Source organism: Anas acuta, chromosome 8, assembly GCF_963932015.1.
Source record: "Anas acuta chromosome 8, bAnaAcu1.1, whole genome shotgun sequence".
Classification (NCBI taxonomy): domain Eukaryota; kingdom Metazoa; phylum Chordata; class Aves; order Anseriformes; family Anatidae; genus Anas; species Anas acuta.
This window is the reverse complement of record NC_088986.1, coordinates 1,048,982-1,062,368: the sequence shown is the minus strand read 5'-3', so window position 1 is coordinate 1,062,368 and position 13,387 is coordinate 1,048,982. Positions and strand designations below refer to the sequence as shown.

The 13,387-nt window shown below is 50.4% G+C and overlaps 1 protein-coding gene across 1 annotated transcript; it reads right to left on the bottom strand.

Moving 5' to 3' along the window:
• Positions 1-314: 314 nt before the first annotated feature.
• Positions 315-11,799, bottom strand: PTGER3 (prostaglandin E receptor 3). Its single transcript, XM_068690510.1, has 2 exons — positions 10,778-11,799; positions 315-3,436 (listed from the first exon to the last, which is right to left on the bottom strand). The coding sequence occupies exons 1-2, from the start codon at positions 11,612-11,614 to the stop codon at positions 3,149-3,151; spliced, it is 1,125 nt and encodes a 374-aa protein (XP_068546611.1). The 5' UTR covers positions 11,615-11,799; the 3' UTR covers positions 315-3,148.
• Positions 11,800-13,387: the final 1,588 nt, after the last annotated feature.

The window sequence follows — 13,387 nt, the reverse complement described above, 5'->3', positions numbered from 1 at the left end:
GAAGCTGCCACATTCTGGGGCCCCGTGCTTCATCGCCCTGTGTGAGCGGGTGAACCCTGCTCTCCCTGGAAGTCACATTTTGGCTGTGCCAAATCCTTCACCAGCAGACAAGGTGGGTTTGGGGCTTCCGCTGTAAACTGGATCCCTGAGCTGATCCAGCTTGAAAACAATTCTTTTAAATCAAAAAGCAGCGGTGCAGCCCTGCAAGCCCCCGCGAGGCCGTGAAGCGGCAGCAGGGCCACCAGCAGCGCTGCTTCAAGTGCCTGCGGCTGCTGAGCGCACGCGGCCCGGCGGCAGGAACCGAGGCACGGGAGGCCGGTCATTCTGCTGGGCTTTTATTCTGACAGACACAACACACACTGATTTGGTACACAAACAGGCTAGTTTATAAGGCAAACGATGATTTCAAAGTAGGCTTCCCATTCGCTACTGCTTCCATAAAATCTTTGACAGGAATACAACATATTAAAACCAGTATTAGAAATGCTTTTGTACTGGAATTTAAATACATCACATAGGAGGCATCTTTAAAGAAAGGCAACAAAAATACACTTTCCCACTGGAAAAAGTAAGTGGGAAATAAAAACTTTAATTTATGCTAAAGCTTTCTGATTCATTTTTGAAAGTGCGTTCCTCCAGCCATGTCACGTTACGGCAGGCATGGCTGGCAAATAGTGCTCAGACTCCTCTTCTGTAAACAAATGAAAAGCAGACATTCCTTCCCATTTTCTGATATGTGAAGTATATTCTCCTTCATATCACTGTGCACAAAGATGGAAAGAATGGACTTTTTCCAAATTCAGAAGTGTCCTACTTCACTAAGGAAAGGCACGGAGCAACAGAATTATTTTAAGTGAATGGTGAAACCATCCCTGACCTATTTAAGAATAACAAGCCCATGGCTATTTAATCGTTACCACATATTTGATTCTTTATGTAAAAGAAAAAACAGCATTTTCCTGTTGTGGCTGTAGAGGAGCTGATAACCGAGTCACTCTTCTCACAGCGCGTCTCCCTCCTGACCACTCGCTGTCCCTCGGCAAGCCGTATGCTCCGGCCGCGCTGCTATTCAGAAATGGTTCGGCCTAATTACTAAGGTCATCCCGACATACTTTACAAGGGACTGGGCTTGTTTATTAGTTTTAAACAGCTAGTGTACACAAACTGAACAACATGAATCCTTCGGACAGAAGAGGCTTTGTGTATCACAAAATAATGTTAAAAAAGTTTGAATCCTGCAAGACACTTTTCCCGAGAGAACCAGTGCAGTTTTTATTTCCCCACACACCCCACCGCTGACAAGGACATGGGGCTGGGGCTGGCCGAGCTCCCCGCGACCTCTGCCCGGCGCAGTGAGGCTGGAGGAAGAGGTTTGCCTCCCGGAGCAGCTGGGGAGTGCTGCAGAACACAGGCGGCACCCTGCCAAGTGTCAAAGTGCCTCGCCGTGGTGGTAGGCTGGCCCTTGAGTGAAAGTAAGACTTCAGCTTTTAGGTGGCACTCAAACGCACCCCCCTGCCTCCACATTACGTTCATGCAGAGAGGCTTCTGCTGTCAGATTAATTACTTCTGACTGGCACGAAGATACACAACTGGACTACGCAGCAGCGGAACAAGGAAAGTGAGTAGTTTGTTTCTCTGTTGAGTAGTTACTTTTACAAACAAAGGAAGGGAAGCAAAAATCAATTAAAATTCAATTTCCCATGAGAACTTCCAAGCGGATGCAGGGTTATATTTGCCTTTAAGGCTCCTGAATTGGTTATTATTGGCACAAAGTATATGGTGTACCACTACACAATATATTGTATTTTATTGTTTTGCAGGTAATTTCACCTAAGAGGCCATTAAACAGGAGCCATTAGAGGCTATCATCTAGAAAAAGGGCAAAGAAAATAGGAAAAAAATGCAGTCCTTGTGAAAATAAACTTCAGATGTGACACAAATGGGTTAGAACTCGGTTTTCTAATAAAACCTGAAAGTTACCTGGAGGAAAGATTTGACTGATGCACATAATTCTACCCATCTCTTCCAGTCTCCATTATCTGAAAAAATCCCAAAGCTGCCGCATCTCTCAAATTTGTCTTTTTGGAGGAAAGAAGAAAGAGATCAGTTGTTCCCAGGTAATACTTCTGCTACTGTGTAGAGCATTTTAATAATTAAGAAGTTTTGAGTGGTATCCTCATTACTTAAGAATCGTTTGATGTTCATTTGATTCCCAGACATGTGCGTTTCCAAATAAAACCACCCATATGAAAGCGGTATTTCTGGCTTTGTAAACCTTTGCCATTTATCTACAGGAAGAAGAACACTTACTGTCACTTACAGTCTGTTTATCACTCTCTCCATCTGCGCAAAGTAGTTTTATAGTGTGCTTTGGTAACGGCAAGTCTTGTTATGCCTGGGTGTTTCACAGGTTGCTATTAAAAAAAAAAAAACACAACACAAACCACAGATCTCTCACTTTACGCTGTGTCCCAGTGCTACATCCTACTCAGCAGATAAGCTAACTTTAGCATCCACGCAGAATGAGTACTTGTCAGGACAATATGTGTCATGAGACACAGGCTACATTCAGTTCTCGAAAGAGATTGATGATCTACCATCACTGGTACAATACAACCTTTTCAGCTTTAAGCCATGGAAATCTAAATAAAATCTGAGTTTTATCTTCCTTTAATTCTTCTACATTTTGCCCCTTTCTCTCTTTGTCCCTCCAGAAAAAAAGGAGGAAGAAAGACTCTCTGAAACAGATAATCTTGGTATTAAAATTATATATAGGAGTGGGTCTCCTCAGTAATTAAACTGTTGAATCTGTTCCAAACGTCCCCTGATAGGAAAATCATTTTTTCTACCTTAATGTAAGAAAAAATCCCTCCAGACTCTATTTTAGACACACAAAAAGTCATTTTCTGCAGCTCAGTTAGGAATTGCAATAACAACAGAATTTAGCAACAAACCCAATTGCTTTGTCTATATTTGAGAATTTTTGGCACGTTGGATAAATAATAATTTGGCACTGTAAGGCCACTCAGTAATGCCGTTTTCAGCCATTTATGCAGATGCGAGCGCGTTACAAACACCCTGATTCACAGTAAGATTTAAAACCACTTGTTGGTGAAAGCAGTTTCCATGCAAGTGGATCAACGTTCCTTCACGCCGCTGTCCGTCGGATTTCATCTGACAACGTGATTGATCTCTCTTTCCACTCGTTGTTAGAGCACTTGGAGACAGCGTTGGCTGCTTGACAGAACTTCTGCAGGAGGATCTTTCTTAGTAGCAGATAAACCCACGGATCCAGTATCTGGTTTAGTGAGGCCAAGCGCACGGCTGTCAAGAAGAAATTGCACTCCTTGTGCAGTTCTGAGCTTTGGGCTTCTGGAGAGAATACCTTACAGTATTCAAACGATGTGTGGCTGAAGATCATCTTCAGCATCGTTATCTAAAGAAAGTCAGGAGGAAAAAAACAATACAAGTTAAGAGACCAGATCTGTATCGGTACGTGCAAATACCCCTGAAGATAAAATCCTGCCAAGGGATTTTTTCCTTCCTCTTCGATTTCAGACCAAGGCCGTAACAAGCAAGCAAGCTCTGAGAACAGCTCAGTCTGTGTGCGCACGTACAACGAGCATGACAAACTTGTTGCCGCCCAGCCACCCACCCGGCTGATCTGCAGACCCCATGCTAACGTGAGGAAGCACACGCTGCTCCCCTGCCTGACACCTAGCAGAAAGCCGTGTGCTAGATCCCGGCGGCTAGAAAGGGAAACCACTGACCTGGCAAAATTGATTCAGAGGGACTCATTTTATCATTTCCGTGTTATCAGAATTGCAAACAACAGCTGAATAACTCCTAATGAGTAGTTCAAAATTACGTTATGAATAGCAGATGTCAGGATAAAGATTTTCATATACTAAAATGTCTACATTTCTTGTAAAACCAGCATGTTTTGTTCTATGATGTAAATTTTAGACTTTAAAGTAAGTTATTCTGCTTATGAAGTGACCCAAAATAAAAGGGTTAATGAAAGCACTTTGGACTTGAGGACAAGAAAGTATTTTATGTCAACTGAAAAAAAGATTTTGTTTTGAAAGCCGCAGACGGCATTCTGTGTTAACCTGACCTCTAACCCCCGCCTGCTGCCCTCAGTCCGCTCCCTCGGCGCACCCAGCGATGCATTCAGGAATCCATTTCCCACGACATCCAGACGGGCACGACTGTGATGGTACCGGCACAGCGAAATGTTTCACACGAGCACAAGTTTCCATGGCCGGCGTCTTCCCCGGCTCGGGCTCGGAGCAGCCAGCTCCGGTGGCAGCCGAGCGCTGTGTGCGGGTCGGTGCCGCTGGGGTTGAGGGCGAGCAGGAGCAGCAGCACTCTCACTGCAGCAGTCCCGCAGCATGGGGCTGCCCCGGGCGCTGCGTGGTGGCAGATGGCAGGACACAGCTGCCCCGCGGGTGCTGCAGTAGTGGCTCACTCATTTAAGACGAGGCAGCTTTGCCTCCAAGGCCGCTGGGCTACACGGCTCACAGTCAGTGAAGGACATAGTGACTGAAGGCTGCAGGGCAATGATTTAGCCAACCGAAATAACGAGACTTTGGGCTTCCTCATTCTCCAAATTACGATAAAACCTTGCTTTACAACTGCCAGCAAAAGGAGCCTCAGAACACAAGGACACCTGCGCTCCTGCAAGGTGAGGGCTGGTTTGCTGTGGGTTGTGCAGGAAACCCACAGCTGAAGGGGGGCTCGGCCCGGCAGCGCTGCCCAGTGCTGGGCTTTGGCTGCAGGAGCGTGGGCTTTGAGTCACCGGGCTGCTGCTCAGCCAGGTAAAAAGGGACAGCAGCTTTCCTTCGTCTTGTTAAAGCTGGTGAGACAGTGCTGGGCGTTGTGATGCTCTCATATACCAACATTCAGCTATGGGAAATATGAATCACGTTTTGAGAGATGTCAGATATGTTCATTTCCCATGGTTTAGCTGGTTGGTATCTGCGATCTGAAGTTTTCCCCTTAATTTGTATCAGCTGCAGCAGTTTTAAAATATATTGCTTCAGAGGCGTTTAGCTTGTTCTCTGCAGATAAGCTACATCACATGTTGTACTGCAAAGTCTTCCCCAGGAGCCTCCAAACACAGGGACCAGAAGAACTGAGCAGTGTTCGGCGAGCAGCTTGCTGCCAAGCGACGTGCGTGTCGGCTGTGTGACGGGGAAACACCTCTACTCCTGCACCTTGCTGTGCCTCCCGCCTGCTCCACACCAAGGCCAGGAGCATGGGAGGACAGGACCAGCTTTTGGATGCACCCCAGCAAGTCTGGTGGCCCGATAGGAGCCGAGCCGTGGCAGCAGGAAGCCACCTGCCCCTCGGGACGGACGGTGCCAGGGTTTGCTGCGTGCTGTGACTCTTCCTGGACAGGTCCTGGTTTTGCTCGCAGATCTTTTCTGGTTGTGACCCGAAGGCCTCAAATGCCAGGAAATCCTGCAGGCTGGAGGCAGGAGCCCCGCGGTCTCTGTGCCCACAGTGGATGTCATGGAGGCGGTGCAGCACCACGCTGTGATGTTCAATGGGTCTGCAAGGAGGGTGCCAGGCACCAGACGGGTGCCAGTCCCAAATGTGCAGGGACCTGCCCAAGCGACCGGGCTCCCGGTCACTTACTGACAGCCCCGTGCAAGCTCCTGACCTTGGCCTCTCAAAGGAGCCAGCACGATCCATGCCCACAGCAATGTGGGTTTTTCATCAGCCCAGCACTGCTGTCAGAGAGCAGCACCACCACTGGGAGCTGGCTGCAGGCAGCATTCGGCCTCTTGGAGGAATCTTCTGGGTGCGGGATCAGTCCCCGTGTGGTGGCCTGGGAAAGGCTTGGAGGAGTTCGGGACACACGGCCACTCCAACAGCAAGGCAGAATTGTTTTTGTTTCTTTAAATAGAAGCAGTTGAGAATTCCATCTGCTGCATTTCATTTAAATAAAATGAAAAGTAGCCACTGGTGTAGGTTTTCAAAAACACACGATACAGACCCAAAGCACACCAGGCGGCCACGCACCAGACCCACACAGCCCCAGCTCCACCACATGCCTGTCCCCGCGGGCCTGCAGCACCTTCAGCAGCGCCCCAAGCCCAAAATCAGCTCTTGTAGCCCGTCTTTGGGGAACACCGCAGCAGAGTTGCAGACCTCGTTATCTGGTTCTTTTGTTACTGAATCCATGGAGCTACAAAAATATCAGACTAATAAAATGCATTTCTCAAGCACGCAACTGCTGTTTATTTTTGTCTTTCTTACATAATATTCCCTTACTGGAATACTTGTGGGGCCATCGGTGGCCCTACTGGAAATTCTGTTTGATATCCTTAGAGGCCATTTATCACGGCCTGTACTGGTCTGCTAAATTAATTGGAAGGAAGACTGCAAAAAGATGGGGCACAACGTCAGGTGGAATAAAGCCCATCGAACTATATGATCCATGCCAATAAAGCGTGGGCTTAAAACGCCTGTAGTAATGCGACTGGTAATCACAGTTAATTGATAAGATAACAGTCGCTGTTACTGAATGCAGTTCTACAATTCAGCTTCCGTTGCTGTGGCTTTTGAACTGATAGCCGATGCCCAGGCATGCTCTGTGAGGGATCTTTACAGCGTTTTGAATGAAGTTTGTCTGCAGCTCAGGAGAGATTTTCGGGTTGTTTCAGAGGTTCCCAGGCAGCTGCCATCGCCCCGTGACACACTGCCGCGGGGTGAGCGTGAAATGGGCGGTCTGTTACTTCAGGGATCCAGGCGGCTTGCTATCACGTTACCAAGTATTTGAAATGAACTTTCATAGTATTTAGGGAAAAAAAGACAAAAAGTCTTTCCCAAAGATATTTTTCCAGTTTTACAAACTAGGTCGGAAGGTTTTTTTGATTGGAGATCACAAGGAATTCACGGCAGAGCTCTTTGTGCAGCACTTGGGCATGGACAGGCTCAGGCTCCTGCCCTGCCCCGGCTAGGAGGCATTTACCAAAATCCATGGGGCCATGGGGCTGCAGTAAAGGATGGATAATAAAGCAGTTGCTCTGCTTGCAGGTATGTATTTTTAGGCGAAGCAAGAGCTGTGAGTAGCTGGTCTGGAATGTGGGGTAAGAATCCGATGTGAACTTCCCAGTCCCAAACTGCAAAATCTTTTCATGAGATAGCTTCCAAAAATCCAAGCATGTTTTCTATGCATCATGAAGACAGGAGGATTTATCTGTTTACACTGCTTCTCCGCTCCCATTCGTCCTAATCTGTTGCTGAAATAATTCTCTCCCACATAGCAAAGACAGCTATAGAAGGAATACAGGGTTCTGCTGATGAAATACAAATAATGGCTGTGGTGAGCGAGCTGTGCAGGAGCCCTGATGGAGAGACAATACCTGTAGTCATGTACCAACTTATTTTAAAGTCGAAATTGGACTCACTTCTACTGCCTCTGTGGAAGCTAAGGCAGAATGAAAGACCTCAGCCCGAGCAAGCCAAATGTCACTGCGGCTCCACGCTCCTTGTGGAGCCCTGAAGGAGGATTGCCACTGCTTGGAACCGATGGGGATTTCTCCTGTACAGCAGGAACACTGCCTGCTGCAGGCAAAGCTGGGACAAGCCCACACATCTGCCAGTCCCGCAGGACTGCGGGGGGACCCCAAGCAAATCCCCTCTCTGTTTCTGTGAAACCCGTGCTAGTGAAATTACTGCAATCCTCCTGGAGAACTGACGGAGAAGGCTGAGGATTTCAGTATGGAAAACCTGTTTGCAGAAGGGCAGTAATGCAAGGAAGCATGACAGATCCCGGGGAAGTCCAACAGGCTTCCAACAGGCACGTGCTCTACGTTTTACTGCTCCATTGTGCCCTTACCTAAGACAAATATCATCTGGCAAAATCCAGCCTTTTGGCAGGTGCTTGGTGTTCCCTGCAGCACGCAAACCACAGCGACCAGCAGGCCGGGACACCTGCACCAGGCGCCTATTTCGGCGTCAGAGGGGAGCGGAGCACCGCCAGGAACTGCTGGCTCGTGGAGTCGAGGTGTGTGCAGCAGTGATACCACTGCCCTCTCTCCCTAGGTAAAGGTGCTTTCCACAGCGGTTTTGTGCATTTAAAAATACTGCCAAATACTACGTTTATAATAAAAACACCTGTAAAGTAGACTAGCATTGCTTTCTGTCTGATGGGAGGGCTTAGGGGAACGTGTATGTTGAAAGGAAAAGCAGCAAAAGAGCTGAGCAGTTCAGCTTTAAATAGCCGTGAAAGCACCGGGAGTGAGCAATTTTGTAAAGCCCTGGGAGGGAATAGTTTTGTAACCTGGAGCTGCTAAAAGCATTATTATGAGAATTACAGCCTGTGCTGCAGCTGTGCTTCTGTGCAAACAACGAACGGCTTTATCCAGGCTACCTCAAACTCGTTTCAGCCTGCTGTTGGCTTATTCCAGTGGGTACGTTCAGCAGCTGAACACCAAAACACACAGAAGGTTGGTGCAGACTGGAAGCCACTTACAATAAAGCAATACTTCATGTAAGTGGGGCATTTTTCGGGTTCTCCATGCTGAACTCAAGTAAAGTCTTGACTGCACAATAAGAGATCTCATGCCTGCGTTATGAATACAGTTCCTCTCTTCTACCAAACATCCCATAAATCTCGGGGAGGGACGCTTCATTAAGCTGTTCAGTCGCTATCATCGGAACTTTTGCTTTTCTGTTAAATCCTATTTGATATTCTCATTATCATCAACAGATAAAGTCTGTGTGAAGGGGCATTGTTTCTATTAGGCAAACAGTTGTCAGCATCCATTAGTTCTCAGTTATAAACCTCAGACTCTTTTTTAATGTAGTCTCCCCTGCAAATCCCTAGGTTCCTGTTTAAATGAGGTTTCTTACAACTGCTAAATGATGCAGCTACAGGTTAACTGAGTTCTGTCATTTGGCTTTCACTGAAAATGCACTTGCCTTGCTCCAAGCTCACTCCTCCAAAAACCTGGCCACTTGTTCCTAATTTGTCCTTTGCAGTTGTATAGAAAAAATGGAAGTACAAAACTTCTGGTGTAGCTGTGACACTTGATTCTGACACCACGACGCCTGGCAGGCTGACCAGACGGAGCAGCCCTGCAGGACCCCACAGCCCAAGCGATCGCTTCGCAGCCTTGCTGCTGTGCTGGGAAGTGAGCTGTTTGCAGATTCACCCCGGCCGGGCAGCACCAGCCGCAGCAGCAGCACGGGGGCTGCCCAGCAGCGTCCTCCCCGCAGCCCCGCTCTCTCCCGGAGCACCGGGCTGCTCGCCAGGGCCGGCGGCGCCGACCTCCCAGCACTGTCTGCGGCCCCAAGAGCCTCTGAGCCACGGAGTGCTTACAGCAGCTCTGCCCTCTGCTTGATCCTCGCGCCGCGGGGGCCTCCTTTCCACTTCCCGCAGGTCCGTTCAGCTGCACTGGCTTGACCTCTGGTTTTTAAGTCTGCAAAAATACCACTGGCAGCAAACCACCCAAGGGAATCCCTGCCTCGTCATTGATTTTCCAGAGTGTTCATATTCTGAAGGAAAAGATGTCTCTCATCCCCTTTTTGCTCTATGCTACGAGGCTGGCTAAACCCCCCCGTGTGATAGCTTTGGTGGAAGGTGGCAAAGCACAGGGCAGAACCTGCTTCCAGATGGGAAGAATGCAAAAACTAGGACTGCGAGGCAAATGCATTTCCTGCATTTAATAACGGCCTTCTCATGTTCTCATCCTTTTAATTAGGGAGGACAAACAGGTGGCAGTTAACTTCCAGAGAAAAAGAAATCCCAGCGTTTTCCCTTGGGACTTGGCTGTACCCATCGGTGGGACAGCCCGACACTCCTGGCAGAGATGTGCCGCCACCTGGACAGGGCCAGCCAAGTTCTCTGTGCACAGTGGGAGAAAAACCCTCCCGAGGCCACACAGCACCTGCCAGGTAACTGTGGAATTATTACAGCAAGCTTCAGCCCTTTCCTGCTTAAGGATTCCAAGCACAAACTCTCCGAAAGTCACACTGTCCTCTGGCAGCAGGACAAACTGGCCATTTTATAGAGGGTACCGGACTACCAGATGTGCCCTCAGCCCATACAGTAGGAGCAGAGGTGGGTTCAGCCTCTTCTACTCCTAAACCATGAGGAAGGATTCATCCCAGCTTGACAAAAAGGGGCACAAGTGAGGAAAAATGAAATATTGGAAAGAAATTCAGAAGCGCTGCCTTAAATAAGATAGAGTGAGCAACCTGCTGAAAACTAGCGGGCACTTACAAGGTCACACACTGTACCCATCCTCATAAACCACAGAGATAAGTTTTGGTGCAAATCAGGAGTGAATAAAAACTATGAAATAACTCCTTCCCATCAGCACAGGGCTCCATCACAAAGGGGCTGGGTGAACTTGCTGGCAGGTTCACCCCAACAAGGAGCAGGGAGGTTCTGGTCCCGTTGCTCCGGCACCTTCAGATCCCGATTGTGCCACCCACTGGGTAAACCTCCCCGTCTGGCTGCTGAGGGCAGGGTGCAGACCTCAGCGCCCTCCTCCCAGACCCACCGACTCCTCACATCCTGCCCTCTTCCTCTTCACACGGCCTTTCTTGTCCTCACCACCCCTCCTTTCTACGGCATTTCTTTGGTTTTATTTTTCCCGATGTGCTGCACTGTGCCCACCTCCTGGACCACTCCCTGCTCCCCCAGGGCTCCGTCCCCATCCCGGCTGTTGTCCCCTTCCTTTCCCCTTGTGTGCCCACGAGGAACCTGGGCACAGGGCTGGGTTAGGCGGTGGTGGCAGCCGAGGCGGTGACCTACCAGCAGCGGTGCCCAGCACGCCGAGAGGACGCACATGATCCCCAGCAGCTGGATCAGCGTTTCGGTGGCGATCCGCCCCCACTGCTTGCTGGAGCGCGGCGCCGTCGCTTTGGTCCGGCAGCGAGACACCAGGGCCTCGATGGTGGCCAGGTTGCACGCCACCGTCACCAGCAGCGAGAAGAGCCCCAGGCAGGCGAAGGTGGAGGCGAAGAAGCTCCCGGAGAGCTCGCTGTCCCCCGTGCTGATGAAGCACCAGGTGCCGGGCCACTGCAGCGTGTAGCGGCCCAGGCCGGCGATGGGCAGGAGGGCGAAGGAGAGCACGGCCAGCCAGATGCCGAGCAGCGCCGTCTTGGTCATCCTCGTCTTCATGTGGCTGGCGTACCAGTGCGGCGCGCGGATGGCCAGCGTCCGCTCCACCGCCATGGCGCTGGCGATGAAGAGCGGGCAGAGGCCGAAGACCGTCATGCTGAAGCCGAAGAAGGCGCAGAGGCGGCCCGAGGGGTCGACGGCCGCCCAGGTGCGGTCGGACAGGTAGACGGCGATGACGATGGGGCTGGTGAGCAGCTGCCCCGCCAGGTCGGTGAGCGCCAGGGAGCCGATGCAGAGCAGGAAGGAGCGCTTGCGCCGGTTCTCCTTGGCGCGGTAGCTGCGGGACACCAGCAGCATGGCCAGGGCGTTGCCCACGATGCCCGTGATCATCATGGTGAGCGGGAACGCCACCGACACGGCTCCGCAGCCCTCCGCCGCCGCCGCCCGCCCGGTGCCGTTGCCCCGCGGCCGCATGGCGCCGGGCTCGCTGCCGTTGGGGCCGCCCTGGCACAGCGGCCGGCGGCTCATGGCGATGGCGATGGCGGCGGCGAGCCCCGGCCCCGCTGCGGGTCCCGCTGCGGGTCCCGCTCCCGTCCCCGTCCCATGGCGGAGCCCCGCGGGCGGGCTCGGGGCTGAGGCGCGGCAGTGGCGGCCCCGCGGCGGGCGGCGGCCGTTAAAGGCGGGGGCGGGGCGGTGCCGCCCGCCCTGAGGGAGGGGAGCGGCGGGCGCGGGGCTCGCCTCAGGGGGCGCCGCCTCGTGCCGGACCCCCGCCCGGCCCCGGGCCCGCTGCGTCCCGCGGGGCTGCGGCTCCCCCGCGCGGTGCCCGCAGCCCCTGCCCCTGCCTTCCCCTCAGTCCCCCTGGAGCCCAGGAGGCTGCCTGCAGCCCAGCGCCTCCCAGGCGGGCAGCAGCGGGGCAGGTTTCCCACACCGAGGTTCCGAAACCCGATTCCGTTCAAGCAGCTCCTCGGGAACTCGAAACTGAACCATTTCCCTTTCTCCCTCTCAGCTGGAAGGAGCTGGGCCCCCTCCTGTACCTGGCAGCGGTTGCTGCTGCCAGCAGTGCCCTATATCCGTCTCTCAGAGGCTGTTTTGTCGGGTCTCCTGTGTTCCATCACACAAAATTCCGATAATCTTTCTTGCTCTTTGTCCCACCATTCCTAAATTATTCCACACAGTCACTGCTTTCAACCTACACTGAGTGTTATCGTGTTAGTGCTGTAATAAACCTGCTTGCAAATTGAGACCATAAACGACGATACGCTGTGACTGCCAATACCAGTGTCCTGCACTGGCTTTTGGCTCACTACATGCTTACAGACACACTAACACATCTATTAATCATCACTGAAATCCAAACAAAATCCAAGAAAACTCTTCAGAGACAGACCTTGTTCAGTTTGTCTGTTTTTCTCTTTAGCTGACAAGATCCTGAGCTAACACAACACCTATAGCTCAAAGCTGTGTGAGCACGTGCTGAAGATGCCAAGACTTTCCCAAGCTGGTGGGATGCCTAAGGACATTGTTACACCTTGTTAGAGCTGGTGCTGATTTTGTTATATGGCCTCGTTTCACGTTACAATATTTTCTTTGCTCATGAGCAGGAATCTCTGTCTCGTTTTCTACAGTCAGCGACAGGTAACTCACTTAACTCACCTTTCCTGTCAAAGCAGAGTTAACAATTTAAAGAGGTTTTAAGAGTTTTATGGATTACAAGTGCTATTAAAAACAATAAGCCTAAAAGACTGCCACAGTATTTTCTGTCATGTGTCCTCCCCCCCCAGCCTTTTGGAAAATTCTTATGCCATCATTTGATACTGTGCTTTATATCCACGGCCCCTGGTTTTACAGTGGAAATGTTCCCTGCTAGCTCCGTTGTGTTATTTCTGGATGGGGTCCACAACCACAAAAAAGCACCAGAGTATCATGTATCATTTCTATTTTTCCAAACTAAGTATGAAGCACTCCATGGATTTTTTTTTTTCCCCACAAACACTTAAGCAACCTTTTTCCACTAAAAATACAACTCATTTTGATAATGGTAGAACAGGTAAAGCTAGTAAATTGCACAAGACTTGCTCAAATCTGTCATCATACTTGAACTCTAAGAAGTACATCACTCTTCCCTGTGTTCCAAAATTTGGACAAGGGAGCAAGTTTGTACAACTATCTGCACTCTTGCATTTAAAAAATAAGTCAAAAGAGGCACCCTATTAGCTCATGCTACTTGTGATTAAAGAAGAAAAAATCCTGATCCCTTCCAGGAAATTCTATAAGCAGTGATAATTTTTTCATTAATGCTCC